The sequence below is a fragment of the Aspergillus heteromorphus genome, assembly GCF_003184545.1.
Source record: "Aspergillus heteromorphus CBS 117.55 chromosome Unknown BO70scaffold_12, whole genome shotgun sequence".
Lineage (NCBI taxonomy): Eukaryota > Fungi > Ascomycota > Eurotiomycetes > Eurotiales > Aspergillaceae > Aspergillus > Aspergillus heteromorphus.
The window spans coordinates 572,176-596,668 of NW_020290417.1; the positions used below are offsets into that span (position 1 = coordinate 572,176).

The following is a 24,493-nucleotide window of genomic DNA, read 5'->3' on the forward strand; positions in this document are numbered from 1 at the left end:
TAAACGTGACATGCCCATGCAAACGTACCTGTAAATAAGTGAATCTAATGTTCTTCCTTCCTTTGCGAGGTACCTTTCCCCGCAGTCTGTGCGAGCCAAGCATGGGTTTGCACCCGGCGATTGACGATGCACATCTTCACTGTTTAAATCCTGTGTTGTTCAGGCACACTGACAGGCCAGTCTAGATTTTCCCAATGCTTAGAATGTTGGGTTGTCAGGCAATCAGAGTCCTTTGATAGCCCCAGTGAATCCTACTATGATCACCCAGCCATATTGCGGCTGATTATGTCTTATTTTCCTCGGGAGTCACCGGGACTTTCAATTCACTGTGTAGGATTGGTAGGTTTGGCTCTCCTTTGTGGCCTTCATTGGGTGCCTGCAGGCTTTGAGGGTCGAGACAAGTTGGACAGCATGGCTGAAACAAGTCTTCAGTTCCTCTTGCTATAATCGGAGAGCTCCCGCCACTATTGCTCCGTCCCCAACTCTCCTTCCATCTTTCTCCTTTCTAGAAAACCGTCTTCTTCTCTATAAATTCCCCTTGGCTTTGCCTACCTATCTTCTACTTCGCAACCTACTTACTGACGGGCCAGGGTGAGATCTGAGTCGTGGAAGCCACGATATAAATGGTCTAGACGTCTGGCTGGGACAAGGGGACCAGTCTGAGAACTGATACGAGGGTGAAGCGGGCGACGGTGGACATTGATAGACATGTCGCTGCCAGAGCTGGACAGCCCAGGGAATGGCGCTCTGGGCCTGTCGCTTCACTCTTCCGCCAGCACCGGCAGCCCTCCTCCTCCTCCTCCTCCTCTTCTTCTTCCCCCGACTCCCCCTCCCCTCACTGCCTTCTTCCTCTTTCTCTTCCTTCCTCTCCCCCTCGACCTCTCACTGACTCTCTCCCTCCACTCCTCGCTCTTTCCCAGCCGGCCAATTCCTCTCCTCCCCCTTCTCCCTCTTCTTCTTCTTCTTCTTCTTCTTCTTCCTCTTCTTCTCCCCACCCTCGCTCAACCTCCTCCTCATCCTCCTCCTGCTTTCATCCAAGCGCCACCCCCAATTCTTCCTCGTCGACTAGGAGGATGAAGACTCGTAACAGTCAGCAAAATCCACGGGGCAAGGGACGTCGTCCCCCGGCGGCGCCTCAGAAGCCCTCGCCAATAATAGCACCGTGGAAGCGCTGGGAGTCGGTGGTGATCAGACTGACCAATCTGCCTCTCGAGGCCAACGCCCAGACCATCTGGCACGCCCTCAACGAAGAAGGCCATATATTTTCCATTGACCTTTTTGAAGATGTTCACGGCCAGAGAATCTCCAGGGGCAAAGTCCGCTTCAAGTCAGTCTCATGGTCCCCTCATATTCCCATCATTCACCTCTCAAGCTTTACTGATTTCCAAACAGACCACCACCCAAAACGGACTTCTGGCGCAATGGAACATACCCTGTGGTCCTGCCGAACGGACGGACGGTGAACCTTACCATTGCCCTTGAAGAGCCCAGATTTTCTGAGTTCAAGATCCCCAGCCCGGTTCGGCCGAATGTCCTCTACCCAACCGAACTCGTAAGTGCCATCGATCTGCGTGTGCCAAAGTGATGACCTATTTAATAACTCGTTGTTTCTCACCCAGAAAATACCCCTTTCTTCCATGGATATCGGGGTCATGCTGGACGAGACTACCCTGCTCCCCATGCGCACGATCGAACCTGGCCTCTTTGGAACCCCCTTCCTACTGCTGGACCTCAGGCAACGGTCGTTATTCGTTCACTTCCAGTTGCAGCTGGTCGGTTCGAGAGCTAAAACAGCCTCGCAAAATGTCAAATACGACAGCTACCGTCTCAAAGTCCCTCTCCGACAGATGAGAGGGGTCTTTGAGACGCGCAGCATTATCACTGGCGTGATATCCCAGCTGACGGTTTTAGATACCCCCCCTCTATACCACCGTCACATCAGAAATATAGATTCTACCTTCCTCGAGGACTGTACCTGGAGAGACTCGGATTGTTGGTACCGACAGACCTATATTATCCACAATCCTATGGATTTATCTACCCTCCCCATTAGCCTACAAAGGCTCAAACCCATCATCGACATCGGTATGTTTTCCCTGCTGCAGCTTTACTCGCTGATCTATCTTCTTCCACTTTTCCTTTCTTCCTTTACATTTGCCAACTCTCGAATACCCTGTAGGCCGATGGAACGCATTCAGATTCAATTACCCCGGTAATTGTGATAAGAAGGGAGACTATAGTCTTCTCTGTAACATCTTTCAGGATTACAATATTTCCATTGAGCAAACCGACCGCTTCACCCAATGGGATCCCAGCAAAGAGGCCATGCCGCCGGTTTGGAGATGGATTGATCTGTCAGATACCCCGGGCCCGCAAAATTCGTCCTCCCTGCACGACCTGATTCACTCTGAATATATTCCCTTGCCGTTCTCGGTTCGTTATCAGCTTGAAGTGTGCATCTCCAACGGATACCTCTCCGAATTTACGATGGCGCGTGAGTTTTGTTCCAAATTAACCGAGCTTGGGGAGACGCAAGCCCGGAAGCTGCTGGAATATGTGACAATCCAGAAGAAAATATACTACAATCCCATGAAGATCTTTGACCTCAAATTCGTCAAAGGCGTGACCGATGCAAAGATACCTCCATACTGCTGCCACATGCGCTCTGCGACGATCACTCCCAGCACTATCTACTACAACATGCCGTCGGTAGATATCTCAAACCGAATTATCAGGCGCTATATGGAGCACGCCGATCGCTTTCTCAGAGTTCGATTTACGGACGAGAAGCTCCTTGGTCGCATTCATGCGACAAATGACAATTCAAATGATGAGATATTCACCCGTATCAAGCGAGCCTTGGCGAATGGCATTGTTGTTGGAGACAGACGCTACGAGTTCCTTGCTTTTGGAAACTCCCAATTCCGTGAGCACGGAGCCTACTTCTTCGCCCCGCTTCCTGATCTCACGGCAGCCAACATCCGCGCCTGGATGGGACATTTCCATGGCATTCGCAATGTCGCCAAGTATGCCGCACGCCTAGGCCAGTGTTTCTCTACAACCCGGGCCATTGTCGGTTCTCCCGTGCAGACACGCATGATTGAGGACGTGGAGCGGAATGGCTATACTTTCTCTGATGGCGTTGGCAAGATCTCCCGGTTTCTTGCACTAATGGCCATGGGCGAGCTGAAGATCAAGACGCCCACGGGTGATCCTCCCTCTGCTTTTCAATTCCGTCTTGGAGGCTGCAAGGGTATGCTTGCTATTTCATCCGACGTCGATGCACGTGAAATCCATATTCGTAAGAGCCAAAATAAGTTTGAGGCCTTCCACAGTGGATTGGAGATCATCCGGTGGTCCCAGTTCTCGCTTGCTACGCTGAACAGACAGCTGATTCTTGTTTTGTCGACCCTCGGAATTCCTGACAAGGTGTTTCACATGAAGCTCCAAGCAATGCTGCGCACTCTTAACGAAGCCATGGAAAGTGATTCTCGAGCAATCGAGGTACTGAAAAAGTACGTCGATCCAAACCAGACGACTCTCACTGTCAGTCAAATGGTATCGGATGGCTTTCGCATGGCCAAAGAGCCATTTATTACATCTATTCTCGCTCTGTGGAGGACTTGGCAGCTCAAGTACTTGAAGGAGAAAGCCAAGATTGTCATTGAAAAGGGGGCAAATCTGCTAGGCGTCATGGACGAGACTGGCATTCTCAAGGGCCACTTCTATGACCAGATTCCCAGGAATGGCGCTTCCCTCGAAGAAAAGCTCGCAGCGTTGCCTGAGATCTTCCTGCAGATATCTCGCCCTGAGAACCAAGAGAATGGTGGGAAGTACGAGGTTATCGAGGGGCTCTGCATTATGACCAGGAATCCCTCGCTTCACCCTGGGGATATTCGGGTGGTCAGAGCAGTTAATATTCCCGAGCTGCGCAACCTCCATGATGTAGTCGTCCTGCCCCAGACCGGTGATCAGGATGTTGCAAGCATGTGCTCTGGTGGAGATCTTGATGGTGATGACTACCTGATCATCTGGGATGAGGACCTGCTCCACAACCACTGGTTTCGCGAGCCGATGAAATATGCGAGCAACAAAGCCCGGGACCTGGATCACGACGTCACGGTGGACGAGATTACTTCCTTCTTCGTCATGTACATGAAAAATGACAGCCTCCCAACAATCGCCCATGCCCATGTTGCATGGGCAGATTTTCTGGAGTACGGCGTCAACGAAGAGAAGTGCATCAGGCTGGCCCAACTCCATTCTGACGCCGTGGACTACAACAAGACAGGAAGTCCGGCCACCATGACGCGCAGCCTCCACCCACGCATGTGGCCTCACTTTATGGAGAAAGTGAGGCCGAATTACAGAGTTTATCACTCCGAGAAAATCCTCGGCCAGTTATACGACGCCGTGGAGCGAGTCGACTTTGTCCCAAGCCTAGAAATGCCATTTGACGAGCGCATCCTCAATTGTCAGATAGAAGTCAGCGACGATCTCTACCAGTTCGCTAGATCCCTAAAATTCGAGTACGACACAGCAACGCGTCGAATCATGGCCCAGCATGAAATAAAGACCGAGTTCGAGGTTTGGTCCACCTTTGTCCTGAGCCATTCCAACATGAGTAAGGACTACAAGTTCCACGAGGACATTGGTCTCATCTCAAATGCTCACCGCGAGGGTTTCAAAAAGCAATGCATCGCCAAAGTAGGCGGTCATACCTTCGATGTCATCGCGCCTTTGGTCGCTGCCATGTACCGGGTCACGCACGAGGAGATGTCCGCCGCTCTCAAAAAATACCGTGTGCATAACCCACCCAAAGGTCCCAGTATGGACCAGCTACCCCTGATTAGTTTTCCGTGGATCTTTCCGCATATCTTGGGGCGGATTGCCCGCGGACTGTATGATCACGAACCTGCAGCCGCCAGATCAAACTGCAAGGAAGCGGGGCAGGTGGTCAACGGGGTTTGCACGCAGAATAACAAGAGTAACATACCTGGAGGCCCTGATGACCCGTTCGGATTGTTCACAGATGATGAAAAGCAATACAGCCCGCCACCCACGCAGGATAACAACAAGAGCAACATTGCGAAAGGCCATGAAACCCTAGAAGAACTCCTTGACTTTGGCTTTACCGTCTCCCCGAAGCGGACTTCATCGTCTGCCACTGTTCCTTCCATCACGCCGGGTGCAGCCGGACTCACCTTGCTGGATATGGTCAACAGTGACACGATGTGTGTGAAAAGAGAAGATGGAGAAACTTCCAGCTCCGACCTGGCATCACCCCTGACCCCCACCATTGAAATCGCAGAAGAAGATCGTTGCGTTGAGATTGTCGAGGAAGGAGGTGATCTTGAGCCTACTGCTCTTGATAAGTTGAATGAAATGCTTGGACTTTGATCGCGGGTGATTGATGCGGGTGGTTGATGACATCTCGATGAGTACAACAGAAAAACTCATTTTTGCCCGATGGCTGCTAGACACCACAGCTTGCTTGTCGTACAATGAGGGAGACTGGGTTACGGTTGATGACATCTCGATCAGTGACACTGGCGTTGTGCAATTTAGGCACCCGTTCTGCTCTTTCGGTTTGAACCTTTTTTGCCCGATGGCTGACCCTGCCTCCTAGGTATAGCCTGGCTTATTTGGGAATTTCGTTTCCTTGGCCTGGTCTTATTTACCATGGATCATTCAATGGGTCAGTCCTGTGATTTATCGACAAAGTACACGGTTGTTGATTAATAGTACTGTTCCTTCATCTTCGTAGTGTACAATATCCAGATACCAAAGGGGTTATTGAACCGCCCCAGTAAAAGTAAAGGCTTCGAAGAGCCCAATCCCAACCATGCCAAATCCCTATCTACCAAACCATCCAACTGGGAACCAAAAGCGCCATACCATGCCTGCCTACCAATCGACCACCCATCCATCCATCCATCCATCTATCCAAACCAACCCATCTCCAACAAGATATCACTATCACTATCACCTACCCAAGCAATCCCCCCAAGCCCAAAACAGAACCTATAAGATACCAACCCCAAGATAACCAAAACCACTCAACCCAACCCAACTACCAAGAAACCCTCCAGACCCAGCCCCAACTCCCCAGCCTACCACTCCAACTCCCTCTCCCTAGCCTGCAACACCCCCACCACAGGCCCCAAAACCGCCCTCGTATGCCTCCACCCCGCCTCATCCCGCACCCGCGAATAGAAAACCGGACAGTCCTTACTATCGCACCGCACCTCCTCCCCGAACGACGCCCCCATGCAGGACCGACATACCTGGTGCACGTCCGCGACACGCTTCTCGGCTGCGCGCTGGCGAGACATTGCTTCGAAGAGTGAGAGGTGGGGTTGTTGGAGGCAGGTTGGGCAGAGGGGGGGGAGTTGATGGTGGTGGTGGTGGTGGTGGTGGTGTCGAGACGCGATTTGCAGATGAGGCAGGTGAGTGATTTGAGGTAGGATTCGAGGGTTTTTTTCGGGGCGGTGGGTAGGGTTGTGGTGGTTGTTGTGGATGAAGGGTTTGTGGTGGTGGTGGTGGTTATGGTAGAGGTGGTAGTAGGGAGAGCGCCTTCGACGCGCCGAATACGTTGAACCTTTGGCATCTCATCATACCACTGTCTGACGTTGGCGCCGACGAGATTGAAGATGCGTTCGAGCGGGGGGATCAAGTTCTTAGTGATGTAGTAGTCTGCGTCGAGGGAGAGGTGGACATCATGGAGGAGGGTTTCGGGCGCCACGCAGCGGTCGATCAGCCTTGCGCCGGGGGCGCCGGTAACCACAACGTAGGGGACTCGCTCCCCGTACTGCGGTTCCGAGCGGGGATCGTTGACCATTTTCCTGGCGCTGATGAGCGCGCCGGCGGGAGGGAGGGCGCGGTCGCTATTGCTGTATGTGCCTAGACGGACTTCGCGCGCGAAGCAGAAGTCCTGGATGGAGACGCGCCCCTGCATGATCTTGGTGCATTGAGACTGGAAGTAGGATTTGACTTGGCTGAGGTCGGCGGTGCGGAAGAGGAGCTTGAGGGCTTTTTCTTCGATCTTTTGCTCGGCGGGCGTGCCGTCGCGGCGGACGGTCTCGATGCCCTTTGCGTCGAAGTCGGGGGTCGTTTGGGAGGCGTGTTCGTATTTGAAGCCGACGTAGCGTTTTTTGGAGAGCAGCACGCACGGGTGGTAGACTTTTTCGAATTTGAGCTTCACGGGGTGGGGGTTGATGGATGTGATGGACGCGGAGATCTCTTCGCCGATGGTGAAGGCTTCGGACCGCGTGCGGCCTTTCAGGTGGATGAAGAGGCTGTCGGTGTCGCCGTAGACGACTTCGGCGTTCCAGTCCGGGTTGGAGTGGATGTGGGCGATGGCTTTTTCGAGCGTTTCCCGCCCCGATTGCACGATGCTGTCGGCGATTTCGGAGCAGGGCATCCGGCCCGAGAAGGAGGCGGAGGTGTAGCCGTAGGTGACGTTGGCGATGAGTTTGAGGGCGAGTTGCCGGTTGTTGAGGAGCCGGTGCAGGGTTTTGTCGTCTTTGTCGATTTTCATCCCGTTCTTCACCATCACGCGGGTCTCGAGGATCTCCGCGAGCATTTTGGCTAGCAGCGATTTGCGCACCGAAGGTTTGGCGTAGATCATGCCGTTGGGGGCGATGTTAATCTGGTCGTGGAGGAGCTCGAGCATCCGTGGCTGCCGCTTGTAGTCGGTGAAGCCCATTTTGTTGCGGCCACGCCATTGGTGCGCGCGTCCGAGGAAGGTCGAGTAGCAGTAGTTGTAGGCGATCATGATGCTGGGGTAGAGGGATTGGAAGTCCAGGACCAGGACGGGGCTGGTGTAGAAGTCGCTTTGGGGCTCCATGACGAGCGGCAGACATTCCAGGGCGTTCTGCTGGCCGACTTGTTTCTTGCTCGGGGAGACGAGCATGAAGTTTTCCGGCTTTGCGATTCGGAACATGAGCGATTCGACTTTGAATTGGGAGCCGCGGGAGAATACGGAGAAGAAGTCGATGCCGAGCAGTCGGGCTTGCTCGCTGGTCCGGGGGATCAGCTCGTTCGATTCCAGGATCTCGAGGTCCATTTGCACCCGTGAAACGAAGTATTCGACTACCTTTAAGATGTGGCGAGGTTGGCCGCTCCGGTACCATGTTGTGAGGTCTTGATATGAGTAGTGCGGGACACGCCGGTGGAGGAGGTGGAAGACGACGTTCTCCATCGTGTATTGAAGTAGATTTAGCTCGCTTCGCATGGCTCGCCAGATGTTGATCATGTGTCGCCCGGTCACCCGGATGGAGGATGTGTGGTTGAAGCCCCATCGGTCAGCATCCTTGCCGAACCGTCCGTGGGCTTGCGACTTCACTCGGGACAGTTCGTCACAGATGTCGAAGTCATACTTCTTCCTGGCTCGCTCAATCAGGTAGCCCCAGGAGCTGCTGTGGACCTCATAGCCGGTGATGATGTCTGGGTCGTGCCAACGGACGAGGTCCACCACTCGGTTGATCAAGTCGAGTTCGGTCGTTTCGTACTCCCACTCGATTCTTAGGGCCTTGGAGACCTTGATATCTGGCCTGTCGTCTTCTCCTTGGGATACCATTCCAGCATGAACACCCGGTACAACACCATTGGCGTCAAGGTCCTCATCTTCCGATTGTAGAGACCAAAAGACACAGGAGATCTCGTCTTCCTCGGGATTCGGTGACAGCGCACCGCGAGTGTTCACGTGCAGCTCGAGGCTCATTATGCTCATGTAATGAGTCTGGTGCTCGACACTGGTAGATTTCTTTTTCTGTGAATATTTGAACCCATATTCATTCTGTTGAGTCGGGCCCTCGATCTGCGACAGAACGTTGGGGCGTGTTTCCTTTGGCTGCGAGATGTTGGATTTTTCCTCTGCTTGTCTCTCTTCTAACCATTTCACAACTTCTGCGCGGCTGGGGGGCACGGGGGCGTACTCCCATTTTCTGGACGTGCAGGACTCCCGCAGGAGCTGGTCGATGGCCTCCTGGTCACTCTTGTCTCTTGGTATCACGGGTTGTTCGCCTACCATTGCTGGGGAACAGCCGGACGGGTCGAATTCGGGAAGGAAGTGTATGCCACTGCCCTCTAGGCGAAAGTCTTTACCTGCATAGTCCCTTCGCCGATCTGGCACATCGCTCTCGACACTGTAATGGGCTTTCTGATACACGACAGACGGGTAGCCGTAGTTATGAAGTGTTGTAGAGACCTCGTCAGGGCTAGGACAAGACGTTTGTAGGAAGGCAATGCGAGTGTTCACGGGCAGGTTAAAGGCCGCATAGATATTTGACGCTATTTCTGTGGCCAGTGTATATGGGATATCAGACTTCGTGACGGGAGATGATGACTTTAGTTGTGATGAACCATTGTACAGAAACGAGACTGCGTTTGAATTGCCCTCGACTTTCTGCATTTCCTTAGAAGACCCACCATCCTGACTGAAGCGCAACCTAGTCATAGGATCATTGGGGTCTTTGACCACGGGGAAATTAAGTCTCCCATTGTCATTCCCTCTGGGACGTACAGCTGATTCAGATGGCTTTCCTTGGGAAGAAACACCCTTTGCGCCATCAAATCGGTCTTCAGCATTTTGAGCTTTGTCCGTTTCGTTGACTTGAACAGCTCCGGCTCTCAGATGCTGTCCTGGACTATCTAACCTTTGCGACGGAGTCTCATCGAAATACCTTTTCCGCTTTCGCGAGACAGGATAGATAGACTGACTGCGCAATCCCTCTGTGTATGCGATACTGGTTTCAGCTGACTCGCCATGTATATCCAACTCGTCCAAACCAGGATTGTGTTTGAGAATCAAGTTGTTACGGCTAAGGTCTTTGAGCTGAGGGTCGCTATCAATACCGAGCTGGATCAAATCGACAATATCATCATCCTGATCCTCTTCCACTTCGCTCACATCTTCTTTGACGCTGCTCTCCTCGGAAAAGATGTCAGGAATGTCGTCGTCGTCGGATATATAAGGATCGCCATCAGGCCCAGCCCTGGCTGTAGTTTCACTCGCATTTACTTCCATGCCCTCAGCTGTTTCTGCGGGGTTGCTCTGTTGTTCAAATCTTGAAATCTCGTTCTTATCCGGGTAGAAGTCTTCGACACTTTCCATCGCAGTCTTTACCTCCTCTGCAAAGGGTTTCTGCGACAGTATGTCATCGTGACTGATACTCCCTCCGCCATATTCGCGTTTCTCCTCGTCGACAGTTTCCTCGGTCATCTGACGGTATTCATCTTCATGGATCCAGCCTCCTTTCGAGAGGTTCCTCGGATCAACCGACAAAGAAACTAATTCTTGAGGGTCAAAGGGACTACTTCCCGGTTCGAGTCCGAGACGCTTCTTCCGCCTGCGTGTCTCGTCCAGCCAAAGTCCCGCCATACTTGGAACAAGCCGTTCATCGGAGGCCATCGGGTGCAGAGACTCAGCGAAATCATGATGAATGGACCTTTCGCTGATTTCTGAGCGGTTCAATATGTCCTGGACGCAGACATCGGCTTCCAGCAAAGAATGGCTTTGCTTCGGAAGAAATGTCTCGTCTACCAAATCCTCCGGCGAGATTGATCGATCGTGCCAGCGATGAGACAAATCAGTGAGTTCGAAGTATTCCGGGACCGGAGTGCGGAACTTGACTTTGCTGCATTTCATGTAAGCGCACCCGTACAGGCTGTAGTCACACATCCACTGCGGAATGAATTGCAGATGGCTTTCGTATGGTTGCAGAGGGCGTTTCAGCACGGCTCCTTGGAGCAACAAATCCGCCAGTCTGGTCATGTAAATTGGATTCATAAGGTAGATCTTGAAGTAGAACTTATAGCCCACATGGTATCCATAGAAAGGAACCCCCTTCACGAGAGTGATGTGCGCAACGAAGGGGATCTTCTTAGCATGTTCGTTGCGGTTGTAGCTCACTGCCAGCGCCTGATCGATCGAGAGACGGAGACTCTTGATAGCGGAGCTCACTAGTGAGTGTCCTTAGCTGCGCGAACATCCAAAGTTTACACCCTCACCAAACCCACCTTTCTCGGGATCCAAGTCGCCGTCATACTCGACATACAGATAAGGAAACGCGCCATGCACATGGACGCACACCTTCTGACCCGTCTCGGTCGCACCAAATATCCTAATTACGGGGACTTTCGATCTGTCATTCTTCCCGGGGGTCCCATCCCTGTACGGCAGGGGAGGGTCGAGATCTGATGCGGTCGCCTGGTAGTGATCCACGCAGTTGAGGCGCACCTGGAAGGGCTCCATAGCTTAGTTCTGGGACAGCCCAAGCTGTCAGCAACATCGCGTGCGAGCAACACAAAAGAACCTCATATCCGTAGTTCAAGCGCCGATAGCATCGCCATCCGAGCCTTGAGACGTGTCAGAAGTGCTGATCCAGAAACGCGCCCTGTGGCGCGGAAATACGCCAGGTCACGTGGCGCTGCGGAACCGCTCTTGAGGACCGACCGCCTGGCGATCGCCGCATGCCGCATCGATCTCACGCAGGAGACACCACCGTCCGATTCACCCCCATCTTTTGCCGGCGCAGTAGGAGGCGTATCCTCTCCTCTCACCCTGTACCTGTGCTCCGGAGTTGCTAGCTTTTCTCTCCCCGTCACCGGTCACTGTCACCGCCACCGTCACCATGTCCCGAAAGCCCGCCGATGTGGCGTCCAAAGAGCGCAACGAGTACATCCCGTCCTTCATCTCGAAGAAGCCGTTCTATATCGACGACGATGAATCCGCAAATGATTACCTAGAGCATCAGCGTCTACAGAAGTCCACTGCCGACCAGTCGAAATGGTACGACCGCGGAAAGCGCGCTGGCCCAGCCGCCACCAAGTACCGGAAGGGTGCCTGTGAGAACTGCGGCGCCATGACCCACAAAACGAAAGAATGCCTGAGTCGGCCTCGAAAGCAAGGTGCTAAGTGGACGGGTAAAAACATCCAGGCCGATGAGGTCATACAGGATGTGAACATGGGGTGGGACGCCAAAAGAGATCGGTGGAACGGCTACGACGCGAGCGAATATCGTCAGGTGGTGGAGGAGTACGAGGAGCTGGAGAAATTGAAGCGAGGCGCAAATGGACAGAAGGCCATCACAGGTGGTGAGGACGATGATGAGGACGAGGACGCGCTGACAGAGGAGGCCCGGTATGCGGAGGAGTCCGACATGGGCCGACAACAAAGCACGGCTACTCGCAACCTACGTATTCGAGAAGACACCGCGAAGTATCTGCTGAACCTGGATCTCGACTCGGCCAAGTACGACCCGAAGACACGACGAATGGTGGATATGGGCGCTCAGGAGGACCAAGCTGCTGCGCTTGTTGCCGAGGAGAACTTCGTTCGCGCCTCCGGGGATGCTGCGGAATTCGAAAAGGCACAACGGTACGCGTGGGAATCGCAGGAGCGTGGACTCCAGAAGGTGCACCTGCAGGCGAATCCGACGGCCGGAGAGGTTATGCGCAAGAAGGAAGAGGCGGAGACGGTGTTAAAGCGTGAAGCTCAGCGGAAGGCTCTCCTGGATAAATACGGCGGGCAAGAACATCTCGATCCTTCGCCCCTCCGAGAGACGATGGTCATTGAGAACGAAAAGTTCATCGAATATGACGAAACGGGTGCGATCAAGGGCGCGCCTAAGAAGGCGGCCAAATCGAAGTATGCCGAAGATATCGTCACCAACAACCATGCCTCGGTCTGGGGAAGTTGGTGGCACAACTTCGAATGGGGATATGCCTGCTGCTTTTCCACGGTCAAGAACAGTTACTGTACCGGCGAAGATGGGAAGCGCGCATTTGAGGAGGCAGATCAAATGCTAATGCTCCCTGAAGCTGATGAGGATGCTGAAGCTGGTGCCGACAAGCCATCTGCGGAGCTCGAAACCAACGAGACGCAGAAAGCCGAAAGTTCAGAACAGGCGAAGGACGGCAGTTCCAAGAAGAGAACTCTGACGGAGGTTCAATCGGGGATCACTGAGGAGGAGCTTGAATCTTACAAACGAAGCCGGGTTGCGGCAGATGATCCCATGGCGGCCTTCATTGGCAAAGACGATCTTGTATAAAGGCATTTCGATAATCTACCAGTTCTGCAGCATGGGGCGCTTGATTCTTATGATGTATACCCTTTCAAATTGTGCATATACTACTATATTACACCCTGTGACTGATGCATGAAGCCTGCAGACCCTACTCCGTAGTCTACTTACTATCTAGTAGTCTAGGCTCCGTAGACTTCAGGCAAAGGTTCACATCTACCCGTACCGCGCTAGTCTGCGGCTAGACTAGCGCAGTGGAGACGCAGAAACCGAGTGGACCCCGCCAGGATCGCAATTCGCAAACCCGACGCATCACGTGCCGCTCAGCCCTTCCAAAGTTCCAGCGCGGACAAATCACGGGACCAGGGCACAAGCCCTGGACACCACAACTCGCTAAGCGACACCACCCCAGATCCCAGCGCAACTTCGATACGCCCAGCGACGACGACAACGACAACCAGCCCTTCAACGGAATCGCCAGGTACGTTTGCCCCCGCCGCACGTGTGTTATTCGAACCTCTCTGTCTCTCCGGCCCGGGAATTTTTTTTCATATCGCTAACGATCCATCCGGTTGCAGTTCCTTAATTCAAGATGAGTACGTGCCAGCCCGATATACTATCGCCAGTCCGAACCAGTCGTCGAACACTTGGAGACTAACACCGAATTACAGCGAAGGGTACCTCCAGCTTTGGCAAGCGCCACAACAAGACTCACACCCTCTGCAGGCGTTGTGGTCAGTATTACACCATCTCCGAACTAGCACATTACCCCGGGGCGGAAATTTCGCGGATCTTCCAGGTTGGATGAAGAAAAAATATGAGGGGAGGGGCATAAGAGCTGGGATATACAGCATACCTGGAAGGGGGGAGGGAGATCCGACATGCGAAATATGGGGTCATCGACAAATATCAAGGATTATGGGCTAACATGCGCTTTTTCGAACCATGCAGGCAAGCGGTCTTTCCACGTCCAGAAGTCCACCTGTGCCAACTGCGGATACCCCGCCGCTAAGACTCGCAAGTGTACGATATATCCCCCCGAGATCTGATCATCACATCACATCACGTCCTTCCTGCTCGAATCACATGGAGAACATCATATGTCTCTTGTCCAATGTGGACGTGTGTGTGTGTGTGACGTGCATTAGCGGAACACTGTTGGCTTACGAAATTTCTTTTTGGTTTATACAGACAACTGGTCCGAGAAGGCCAAGCGCAGAAAGACCACCGGTACCGGCCGCATGCGTCACCTCAAGGAGGTCCACCGTCGCTTCCACAACGGCTTCCAGGTCGGCACCCCCAAGGGTGCTAAGGGCCCCGAGAACCACTAGATTTAATATATCCGACGTGCGCGTTTTCGGAGCGGAGCTGGATTGCAAAGGATGAGAGGGGCTGGCTGGCTGGTATGAGATTCAAGGCCTGGGGATTCATTTGATTAAAATAAGTGAACCCGGTGTTCCTTGCAATGGCTGGGCGGACGAACCAAAAAAATAAAAGGGACGCGTCCTATCCCCGGTGGTGTTGGTGTTAGGGAGACAGACGGTCTTTTTTCGCTTTTTTGCCGTCATAGCATTTCTATTCTAGAGAAACAGAAAAATGGCACTTATTGACGACAAATGAAGAGATGCGGATTTCCTTTTTTTTTCTTCTTTTTTGATTTGAACTCCTCTCCCCCGGGGTCGGGGTGATGGTCTGGACAGTTTGGGGGAAAAGCAATGCTTGGATTTCCTTGTTTTTGGCTGGCGGATATCCCCAGACAGATGCAGTGTGATATACTCGTCCAATGCGATCTGTCTACTTGATTCCAACCCAGTTCCGAAAAGTACGACTTGATTTCTGCCACGCCAACAGTTTCCTATGCTGCACTGCGACTATACTCCCATGCATCGGATCTATTCTATATACATGCGCCTGAACGCCCGGAAGTGACGGCATCATAGCCCTATCGTAATCATTCCCCGCGGCCAAATACACTGACCCCGCCGTCCCTCTGCACAAAGTATAGGACTTCCTTTTCTTCCCAATGGTCGTCAACGCTGCTTTGCCCCCACGCGCCTCCTTTGCTGACCCTCAGCACCCCACTGACGTCCCTGGCGGCCCCCGTCTCCAGGTTACGCAGCTGCATAACCATGTGCGCGCGATGCGCCGACCCAATCGCAAACGCCGCGTGTTCGGTCTCTAGCGGGGTCGTCGGCTGGTGCGCAAACGCAGACGCATTGTGTATCAGCGGCGAGTCAGCGGAAAGAGTCAAAAGTGTCGCATGGATGTGCTAGATAAGAGAAGCCATCACGGTCAGCGTACATGATCCCCGACCTATACTTGTGATGACTGTCGGCGGCATTGCGCCCACCCCACCCGATCCGCAGGAGACTCGGGAACATACCTGTTGTAGCCCCATCACCCAATCCCCCATCTCCGTAGCACCTATGCCCCTACCTGGCCCCGTCGCGGCTAGTAGCAGATCCGGTTGGTCGATGATCAGTAACACCTCAGTTTCTCCCTGTTCGTCCCCGGGGGTCGTTGACGTCCTCAAGTCATTAATCACGGCCGTAATATCCCTCTCAAGCCCGTCCAACGCTGAAGTTCCATTCCCCGACAGATGAAGTCGCTTGACAGGACCAATTTCCCTCGAGACCGGTGGATTTGGGGGTGTAGCGACTGGCCGCGCGGGTTGCGGTCCTCGCGCGGGAACGGGACCCGGCTGTGACCTGAGGGGCAGGACTGTTCGGGGAGGCACGGCTCCATGTGTCGGGGAGGTATGGGAAGGGGAGGGTGTTGGAGGAGCGGCGAAGAGTTCGGACAGGCCGTCGATGAATGCGAATTGGCGTTTGTCTGTGAGGCGGGCGAGGTCGAGGCCCTAGGACGGGTAAGTTAGTTCCCTGCCATTGTTCTGGAATACAGACGGAAAGAAATCTTCAAGCGACAGAGATACAGAACTGGGCTCAGCCCTTCCACGGCCTCAAAGTATTTCTCTTCGCATGAATGAAGCGACGGGGATAACATACCAATCTCTTGGCCTCGGCCCTCCAAAACTCCCAACCCCGCAGAAAACTCACCAGCACCACCTTCCTCTTCTTTCCATTGTTGGAGTCACTGAACCCGAGCGCGCCATCGGACGTAGAGGGCTGGCTCAGTGCGGCGTGCAGAAATCTTAGGACTAGCCAGTTTCCTGTTGCGCCGAGGACTGATGATAGAAGGGTGAGGGACGAGGGCGGCAGGGACGAGACGTAGGGTGTGAGGAGGGGAGGGAGGGGCGGCTGGGTGGGCATTGTGCTGCAAAGCTCGAAGCTGCCCGGGCGGAGGAGGGGGAGGTCGGGTTGGCGGGTGAGTACGTTGAGGGCGTTTCGTCGAGGTGTATTCAGATCAATTCCCTCTGTTTCCGTTTTTTTTTTTTTTTTTGGCGATTGTAGATGACGTTGTATAAAATTGAATTTCCTGTGGGGTCTGCGATTGGCGGGCAGCGGTGGTGCCAAGACCTTCCCTTTGCGGAAGGAACGATCTATGAGGATGCAGCAGCAGAAACAGCAGGAGCAGCAGGCGTGATGCGATGCCGTTTCTGTCTGTCTGGTCTTGTCGAGCTCCCTCACTCCTCCTTACCTCTTTCCTCTGCGCAGCTTGGGGCTTCTTGTGCAACAAACACCCTTACTTGCCGTGTTGCTGGCTCTGCAGCCCGATAGAGGTCTGGCCTAGCAGCAACAATATATTCTGAAATGCTTCCGAGCAACCGAGTCACTCCCTCTTGGGCTGTCTTATTCATGTCTTGTTTACCCCGCCATTATCGAGACTGCAGCTCGGGCAGCGATCTTACTAGTGAACAAAATCACTGATGAGCAACTACATCGCAGCGACACTGCCAGAGATCAAGAAAGAAAAGGAACCGGACGGAGATAGGACCGGCATTCTCACATTCCCTCCTGCTCTTCACTCTACATTAGCTCATGTCACCCGCGCCGATCACTGAGGCATTTTATGCAAAGCCGTGATCCTGTGCTCGGCATGCAAACAGCTATCTAACTGCCCTGGGAAGGAATTAATTACGAGGAGCGACGACGCATTCTTGATTCTTGATTCCTGATTCTTGCCCAAGCTGCTTGCCTAAAGGACGCGAGGCGGGCTGATTCCTGAAATTTCAGGACGGAAATTTTCGGGCCGTCAGGTGACTGGCGCTCCCCCACACGAGCCAAAAGTCCATCAGCAATCGTCGTCGGGCGCGCAGTCGAGCATCCATCCAGGTTTCGTCCTCTTCTCGCCGACTTATGGGTTTGGACGGTTGGTCTCGTCCTTGAACACGTTCCGTCCGGCTCCAAAAGCGTTGGGCCCTTGAATGCTTCCGTGCCGATCGTGAGTTGGCCCCGTCTCATGCCCTTCGCTCCAGGCGTGTTCCCAGGCGCCTCCCTCTTTGTTCGATACCCCACCGGCCGATGGGGGGCAGCATAGCATATAGCTAGCTCATAGCTATCTGCGCCTGCGGCCTCCTGTACATCGATCATCCTGACTTGGAACCTAAACCACATCGGTTTCTTTCCCCCTTTTCATCTCCCGACCTGTAGAAACCGGATCCCTGCCATGTATCCATGTTCTTTCATCCCATACTTCGTGCCCGGGAGCCACGGCACAGAACAATATCCATCCACCTTGGTCAGAACGCAGGTAGTTGACGGCTAACAAGCTCTCCGCAGATGACATCAGTTTGGTGTACATATCAGCGAGCACGAGACCTGGGGTACATGAAAATCGATTTTCTCCGATAAACATGGCCAGTACTCGCGATTCCCACTCCTATGCTGTGAGTGCCCACGTGGAAGGCAGAGAAGCAGCCTGCGATGCTAAACACGAGCATACAGTGTGATGAATGCCGTCTGCGGAAGTCCAAGGTGAGCTTGCAAGCCATGGCTTTAAGCCTTGAAGCAACATAAAGCTAAACCTTATTTCAGTGTTCAAAGGAGAAGCCGACGTGTGCACAGTGCAGTCAGCTCAACAAAGAATGCAAGTATAGTCCGAAGGTTTCTAGGAGCCCTCTGACGCGACAGTGAGTGATTTCCGACCTGTCATCGGGCTGTATCATGGTATCATGACTTGCTGATGCTTCTCAGACATTTGACTTATGTCGAAGACCGCTTGCAGGCGTTTGAAACCGCCCTAGCAAGGTTATTTCCAGGGGGTGACTTAGATGCTACGGTTCGCTCCCTCCTGCACGACCAGGAGGGTGCACCGAAACCCGGTTCCTCGTCCAAGTCTTCGTCCCGGCATTCCACGCCAGCTAAAGCTGAGCCGGACCGTGCCGAACCGGCCCCCGAAGCGCTGCCGCAACAGGCTGATGGGTTTGACTGGGCGGAGAACAAAATTACTGTTGGCGACCTGACTGATGGCATGGCGGCCTTGTCCATTAAGCCAGAAGGAGCTGGCTACTTTGGTTCGTGTACTCAGCTTCGGTTTGGATTGAGTGGTATTGACTTTCATAAAAGGTGCATCCTCAAGCGTTGTGCCCCTTCGGGCTTTGTTGAAGCACGGCTTTGATCTGAACATTCCAGCCAGGTCGTCAAAGGCGGGCTATGGCATGGAGAGAGTACCTTTGAAGGCCCAGCAGCTGCTCAGCACTGCACCTTCAGGGCTTGTTGAGCAGACCTTTATGGATGCCTTCTTTTTGAACTATCACACCAGTTACCCTTTCGTCCACGAGGGTACGTTCCGAGCGCAGTTCTACGAGCAGGTCCCTCGACCACACGGCCAGGCGTGGCAGATTCTACTGAACACCATCTTGGCGTTGGGTGCATGGAGTATCGGCGACGACAACTCGGACCTAGACATTACTTTCTACCAAGAAGCGAGAGGCCATCTGCAGCAAGTCTCCGTGTTCGAAACTGGAAACCTCACACTTGTCCAGGCACTGCTGCTTTTGAGCAATTATGCGCAGAAACGGAACAAGCCAAACACCGGCTGGAACTTCCTAGGATTGGCGGTTAGAATGGCCATGAGCTTAGGTCTTCACAAAGAGTTCCCTGGCTGGAAGATCAGCCTTCTTCAGCGTGAGATCAGGCGACGCTTGTGGTGGGGAGTCTATATGTTCGACAGTGGTGCGGCCAAAACCTTTGGCCGGCCTATACTCCTACCCGAAGATAGCGTCATGGATGCCAAGCATGTTCTCAACATACATGATGAGGTGCGTACCATCTACCCAACACCCACAGGACTGCAATATGCTTCTGCGATATCTGACATGAGCGGACCTTTCAGGCTCTTACACCAGTAACAACCGTTCTACCCGCCGAGGTCAACGAACCAACCCTCTATTCCGGATTGATTATGCAGGCCCGTTTTCACCTGCTCACCAACAGCGTCTACCAGCGTCTCATCTCGGGACCGAGTTTAACTCCGGAAGAGACACTGGGCCTCCAAAAGCCCATGGAAGAATGGTACAGCGGCCTTCCTGATTACTTTAAACAGCCGCCTACGCCAGTATCGGACGCATTCGCTCTTGTCCGCAACCGATTAATGTGGCGTGACTGGAACCTGAGAATTCTTCTGTATCGCCCCATCCTCCTCCGGTGGGCCTCTCGCCGATGGACACCGAATTCGGCCCCCGAACCCGAAGATCCTCTTGAGGCGGATTGCAGGATGCTTTGTCTTCGAAACGCGAGATTGTCAATCTCCTCGATCACGGACTTTGTGAACAACCATGTCTGCACAAGAATAGGCGCATGGTACATGCTGTATGCATCTCATAGCCATTTTGCTCATGATAAATCGCTAATGATTACTGTAGATACTTCCTCTTCCAGGCCGGATTGATCCCGATCATCATGCTGATGACCGACCCGACTAGCGAAGATGCCCCGAGCTGGCTACAGGAAATCGAAGCGACCAAGAAGCTTCTAATCCATCCCACTCTCAGCAACAACCGTCTTGCAACTCGGTGCTTGGATGTAGTTAACCGGCTCTGCTCGCCTGCATACACGAGTGCTGCTACCGACAAGACCGCGGGACAACAACCGCCGATCCTCATGCCGTTTTCCGACCAACTTTTCAACCACCCAACCTTTGGTAGCATGTTCCCCGACGTGGATCAGGAGCTGAATATTGGCGGTATGGACTTTTCAGAATGGGTGAATTTCCAGCCGCAGAATGATTTTGTTTGAGCACCGGTTTTCGGAACGGTGACTACCTCGGGCCAGGTGGACCGGGATTGAGCGCAATGATGCAGCTGTCAGAACAAAACGAGGTTCTTTAGTCCAAGCGAATTTATCCGAAGGATTTGCATGTCATAGTGCTAAAGAGGCCTTCGTTTTCGGATTCAACCATAGCATGTGGAGGGGAATCGGTGCCAGTGATGGATATCATTTGGCATTTTCGTCCTCCTGCGCGATGGGCTTCAGGAAATTTCGGTCGATCAGTTGGTCATGGGTAGCACGGAGCTGAGCTTCAATCTGGATGATACTCCGTTTCTCCTCGTGAGCCGCCGTGTCTCCAAATATGAGGTCCATGCCTTCCAGGGTCTACAATCCTGGAGCCATTAGCACTGCGCTACTGGGGTATCCCGGTCAACAGAGCCTACCTTCCCCCGGGTCTCCGGAATGAAGAAGAAAGTGAATCCGAATGCCAGGAGGCAGAACGCCGCAAAAAAGATATACGTGCCCCAGGTGATTGAATCGAGCATATCCGGGGTCACGAGCCCGATGATACTGTGGAAACGTTGAGAATGAGTCATTGAGTCATGATAATGCAGGAGAGGGAAGTGATCTTATATATAGTTATACATAGTATATGGATAGGGATGAAACTCACAAGTTACACATCCATGTCGCTGACGTCGTGATCGAGATAGCCTTGGAGCGTATAGACAGATTGAAGATTTCCGATGGCAGCACCCATCCGATGGGAGCTATGCATGTCAGCATCAGTATCAGAATCAGAATTAGAATTTGCAACTCCTTTCTTTCTTTCTTTCTTTCTTCCTTCCCTCATCTTTTCTCCCTCCCTTGTTTCTTATTTCTTACTTCTTATAAAGCACCCAGACACCCATCCATAGAGAGAAAGAGAAAGAGAAAGTAAAACAAAAAGAAGAGAAGAGAGGGAGGAAGGAAGGAAGGAAGAAAGGGAGAAAAACCCACCAAATGGATACGAAAAATTCACATCATAAGCATAGATAAACGCGATTCCGACCTAGCCGGCCCCCGGATGAGCAACCAGCCCCTGCTTTCCCTCCGAGCCATTCCCATCCCCATACGCCCCGATGAGTCCCCCCACGATGACGAGCGAGATACATGTCCCCGCGGCGCCGCACATGAGTAGCGGGCGACGACCGAGTCGGTCGATTAGGAATAGCGCGGGGAGGGTGCTGAGGGTGTTTATGATTCCGTAGACGCCGGTTGCGAGGAGGGAGGTCTGTTTTTTGTGTTGGGGGTTATTAGTTGGGGACAGTTGGGGTGGGGTGGGGTTATGGGATTGAGGGGAGGGGAGGAGGGAGGAGGGAAGAGGGAAGGAGAGGGGGGGGGGGGGGGGTATAACGAACAGTATTCCCGTCTAGGCCGAGTTGGGAGAAGATTTGTTGGGACGCAGTAGATTAGTGCTATATACCATATACATGTGTTTGTTAGCTGGGTTGAACTTGACTAGATACTGGATGGGGTGGATGAGATGGGATGAGATGGCCCATGGGGTAGATGGGGTGGATAGGGTAGATAGGATAGGGTGATAAATTGGATGGAAGACAAACGTACCGTTACAGCCCATGAACTGCTGGAAGAACATGACGCAGGAACCGATAGTGAGACGCTTGAAATGGGACCAGGTGGTTATGAGGGATGTATACTATTTTATTGTTAATTCCTTAAGAGGTTATAGAAAGATACAAGCAGGGGACGGGAGCAAGAGAAGGAAGGAAACAAACCTGAGCAACGTGCCTCCTCCACCCAACCAAGCCATTAAACCTCTCCCTCACCAACCCATTCTCCCACATAACCGACGCTTTGATTTCAAGATACTCATCCACCAGACGCGGGGCCTGCAGATCCTGTTCCTGCCGCAGCCTCGACAGAGCTTTCAGGGCGTCATCGTCCCGCGCTCTCATCAGCAGCCAGCGAGGCGAATCCGGGAAGAAGAGTATCCCGAGGCCGAGGATGATGGCGGGGAGAATTTGCAGGGCGAGGGGCAGGCGCCATGAGGCTTCGGATTGGCTGGTGCAGTGTCCGTCTCGAGGGATGTCGGTGTAGGGGTCGAAGGTTCGAGAGGAGGATGTGCCCCCCGTGTAGGGGATGGAAGGGGCGCAGCGCGTGCCGCCGATGTAGTTGGTGCCGTAGTCGAGCCAGTAGCTGATTAGGATGCCGAGGGTGATGGATACTGGGTGTATTAGATCTAGCTGGGGGAGGCGGTGGGAATAGAGCGAGGGCGTTTACAACGACTTACGTTGCTGGAGATGGAAACCTGTTCGAGTTCAGTGTGTGGGAGATTTGTCTGGGTAAGTGGTCTCCTTACCTCGGAGATGTAAAGGGGTACTACCATAGTCAACTGACCGATAGCGACGTCTGCGATTGCGCGTCCTGCGGGATATAAACATACAGGCAAGAGACAGGACATATGATCACGTTCATACAAGTAAAAAGCATCGGAATATTCACAGCACCGGACTGAATAGCCGGCCCGATGACGAAGATGACAACGGCGATGTTGATCGATACCTTGCGGCCTAGTCGGTCCACAATAGGTCCATTGATGAGGGAGCCAAACCAGGGGGCTATGGAGTCAACGGGGTGTTGGTATCTGTATCTGCATCTATCAAGGAGGTGGGTAGGACATAAGTACCGAGTAACAAGGTCGACACGAACCATCCCTTGAAGTTGGTGTCCGCATACACGCGAGGAAATCGCGCTCCAAGGGACTGCATGGTGCCCACACCAGAAACAACACCTTGGTCGTACCCGAATAGCAAGCCGCCCAGAGTAGAGAACTATTGGCCAGATTAGTTAGAGATAAAAAGGAGGTCGATCCGATCTTTCAGCAAAAGTAAAAGTGAAAGTGAAACCCACCGACGCAACACCCAGAAGATAGGGATTCTGGGCAATGAGAGCGAATCCGGCTCGTGTAGCTGAAGCCATAGCTGCACGCGTGTATCGATCTATCTTCCTTCAAGAACTGCTACACTGGAAGCGTAGCAGAAGAAACAGCAGTAACAGCCATCCATCCATCCATCTACCCCAGACCACACTCCTATATGTATACCCCTCATCTCCCCGCACAATATCCCGGGAAGCGATTTTCAATTGTGTATCCTGGGGACAAATGCAGGTAGTAGGGTGGTAGACGGAAGGGAGTGCTCCGGGTCTCCGACCAAGGGTATAACGGACTGTCTTCTCATGACGACGGGCTATCAAGGTGACACCGACACTGAGGCGGGCCGCGGGGAAGTGGATGGGTTGTGCCGGAGGACGGAGTTGCTCCGTGGGTTGGTCTTGTGGTCAATGGATCATGGTTTGGGGGCGAGGTTGAAGTTGAGTGGGGAGGAGTGCGGGGAGGGAGAGAGAGAGAGAGAGAGTATGCAGAACAGCGAAGTCGAAGTCAGGATCAGATGACTCTCACCCTCACCATCACCCTGCCCATCATGTGATGACCACCTCTATCGAAGTCCGAGTGAGTGAGTGACAGCTGACAAGACATCATTCTCCAATTATATTACAATCATACGTATGTACCTATCTATCCACCCCCAAACCCAGACAGACTCTCCTCACTGACTGCCCTAGGCGACCTTTCCCAACCATGAATTGAAAACATACATAAAGATAAAGATAAAGATAGATGCCAACATCCCTACCACCAAAGCCAAAAAGACATGAACCCCAGCCAGTCTCCCTCCCCTCCCTCCCCTCTCTACTCCCCCCCTCCCAGCACCATCATATACTCCTCATATACCCCCTACCCCTTACCCTCCTCAAAACTTCCACCACTGTTGATATGATGAGGAATAACCCCGACATAGCTAGCTGCCCATCGTGATTGCATAGTACTTTTATCTTCTCTTCGCAGAGGGCCAAACAGCCAGCAGTCAGCAGTCAGTAGCCAACAACAACCAACAACCACAGCCAACAGCCAACATTGTTTGCCGACTGCCTTACCATGCCATGCCATGCCATGTGTTCAACGGGTCCACCGGTCTATTCCACCGGTCTACGGGACGGACGGGCCAGCCACAATGCAAGGGAAGGGATCCCTGCAGATGATACTCATAGATGACGACTTGGAGCCTGGAGGCCATCTGGTCTGGGTTGGTCTGGTCTGGTCTGGTCTTATTGATCGATCGGAGACTACTTGTCTACGGAGTACTCCGTACTTATGTAGTGATGTACCAAGTACCAAGTACCAAGTACCAAGTATCAATATGCGGACGGCAAGGCTAGCTAACCAACCTTTATCCTCTAACCTCCAGCTTCTGAGGCATGTCGATTTCGATGTCGATCTCGACTCGATGCTTG

At 53.0% G+C, this 24,493-nt stretch overlaps 8 protein-coding genes across 8 annotated transcripts; 4 read left to right on the top strand and 4 right to left on the bottom strand.

Annotated features, from left to right (window-relative positions):
• Positions 1-1,073: 1,073 nt before the first annotated feature.
• On the top strand, positions 1,074-5,403 carry BO70DRAFT_429256 (RNA dependent RNA polymerase; the record flags this gene model as incomplete). Its single annotated transcript, XM_025548059.1, has 4 exons — positions 1,074-1,327; positions 1,393-1,552; positions 1,620-2,085; positions 2,180-5,403. 4 exons carry the CDS (start codon positions 1,074-1,076, stop codon positions 5,398-5,400), a joined length of 4,101 nt encoding a protein of 1,366 aa, XP_025399468.1.
• Positions 5,404-6,113: 710 nt separating this feature from the next.
• On the bottom strand, positions 6,114-11,257 carry BO70DRAFT_405525 (DNA-directed DNA polymerase zeta catalytic subunit REV3; the record flags this gene model as incomplete). The annotated part of the gene is made up of 8 exons (XM_025547120.1): positions 6,114-6,337; positions 6,430-7,927; positions 7,958-8,568; positions 8,608-8,623; positions 8,654-8,756; positions 8,790-9,722; positions 9,765-10,965; positions 11,023-11,257. The coding sequence occupies 8 exons, from the start codon at positions 11,255-11,257 to the stop codon at positions 6,114-6,116; spliced, it is 4,821 nt and encodes a 1,606-aa protein (XP_025399469.1).
• Positions 11,258-11,501: 244 nt separating this feature from the next.
• Positions 11,502-13,147, top strand: slu7 (mRNA splicing protein SLU7). Its single transcript, XM_025543209.1, has one exon. The coding sequence runs from the start codon at positions 11,637-11,639 to the stop codon at positions 13,053-13,055; it is 1,419 nt and encodes a 472-aa protein (XP_025399470.1). The 5' UTR covers positions 11,502-11,636; the 3' UTR covers positions 13,056-13,147.
• Positions 13,148-13,701: 554 nt separating this feature from the next.
• Positions 13,702-14,359, top strand: BO70DRAFT_291784 (60S ribosomal protein eL37; the record flags this gene model as incomplete). Its single annotated transcript, XM_025539398.1, has 3 exons — positions 13,702-13,762; positions 13,980-14,051; positions 14,220-14,359. Coding segments are annotated over 3 exons (273 nt in total), but the record flags the coding sequence as incomplete, so codon positions are not given.
• Positions 14,360-14,899: 540 nt separating this feature from the next.
• Positions 14,900-16,316, bottom strand: BO70DRAFT_336592 (uncharacterized protein). Its single transcript, XM_025541114.1, has 3 exons — positions 16,034-16,316; positions 15,412-15,885; positions 14,900-15,297 (listed from the first exon to the last, which is right to left on the bottom strand). Exons 1-3 carry the CDS (start codon positions 16,295-16,297, stop codon positions 14,980-14,982), a joined length of 1,056 nt encoding a protein of 351 aa, XP_025399472.1. The 5' UTR covers positions 16,298-16,316; the 3' UTR covers positions 14,900-14,979.
• A 674-nt stretch (positions 16,317-16,990) lies between these two features.
• BO70DRAFT_36683 (uncharacterized protein) lies at positions 16,991-17,636 on the bottom strand. The gene has a single exon (XM_025544442.1). The coding sequence runs from the start codon at positions 17,540-17,542 to the stop codon at positions 17,063-17,065; it is 480 nt and encodes a 159-aa protein (XP_025399473.1). The 5' UTR covers positions 17,543-17,636; the 3' UTR covers positions 16,991-17,062.
• Positions 17,637-17,781: 145 nt separating this feature from the next.
• BO70DRAFT_371161 (putative C6 transcription factor (Gal4)) lies at positions 17,782-20,164 on the top strand (the record flags this gene model as incomplete). Its single annotated transcript, XM_025544783.1, has 7 exons — positions 17,782-17,814; positions 17,873-17,902; positions 17,963-18,057; positions 18,122-18,441; positions 18,494-19,188; positions 19,263-19,738; positions 19,792-20,164. 7 exons carry the CDS (start codon positions 17,782-17,784, stop codon positions 20,162-20,164), a joined length of 2,022 nt encoding a protein of 673 aa, XP_025399474.1.
• Positions 20,165-20,362: 198 nt separating this feature from the next.
• Positions 20,363-23,119, bottom strand: BO70DRAFT_371162 (sugar porter family MFS transporter; the record flags this gene model as incomplete). Its single annotated transcript, XM_025544784.1, has 12 exons — positions 20,363-20,521; positions 20,581-20,707; positions 20,811-20,907; positions 21,023-21,024; positions 21,253-21,410; positions 21,538-21,548; positions 21,746-21,836; positions 21,916-22,383; positions 22,500-22,564; positions 22,648-22,758; positions 22,827-22,971; positions 23,051-23,119. 12 exons carry the CDS (start codon positions 23,117-23,119, stop codon positions 20,363-20,365), a joined length of 1,503 nt encoding a protein of 500 aa, XP_025399475.1.
• Positions 23,120-24,493: the final 1,374 nt, after the last annotated feature.

Excerpts from the sequence above, each read along its gene's own strand:
- slu7 (XM_025543209.1), top strand. The coding sequence starts at position 11,637 with ATGTCCCGAAAGCCCGCCGATGTGGCGTCCAAAGAGCGCAACGAGTAC.
- BO70DRAFT_336592 (XM_025541114.1), bottom strand. The coding sequence starts at position 16,297 with ATGCCCACCCAGCCGCCCCTCCCTCCCCTCCTCACACCCTACGTCTCG. Across the intron at positions 15,886-16,033 it reads GGGCCGAGGCCAAGAGATTG|GGCCTCGACCTCGCCCGCCT; the intron begins GTATGTTATCCC and ends TACCCGTCCTAG. Across the intron at positions 15,298-15,411 it reads GGGTGATGGGGCTACAACAG|CACATCCATGCGACACTTTT; the intron begins GTATGTTCCCGA and ends TCTCTTATCTAG.
- BO70DRAFT_36683 (XM_025544442.1), bottom strand. The coding sequence starts at position 17,542 with ATGTGGTTTAGGTTCCAAGTCAGGATGATCGATGTACAGGAGGCCGCA.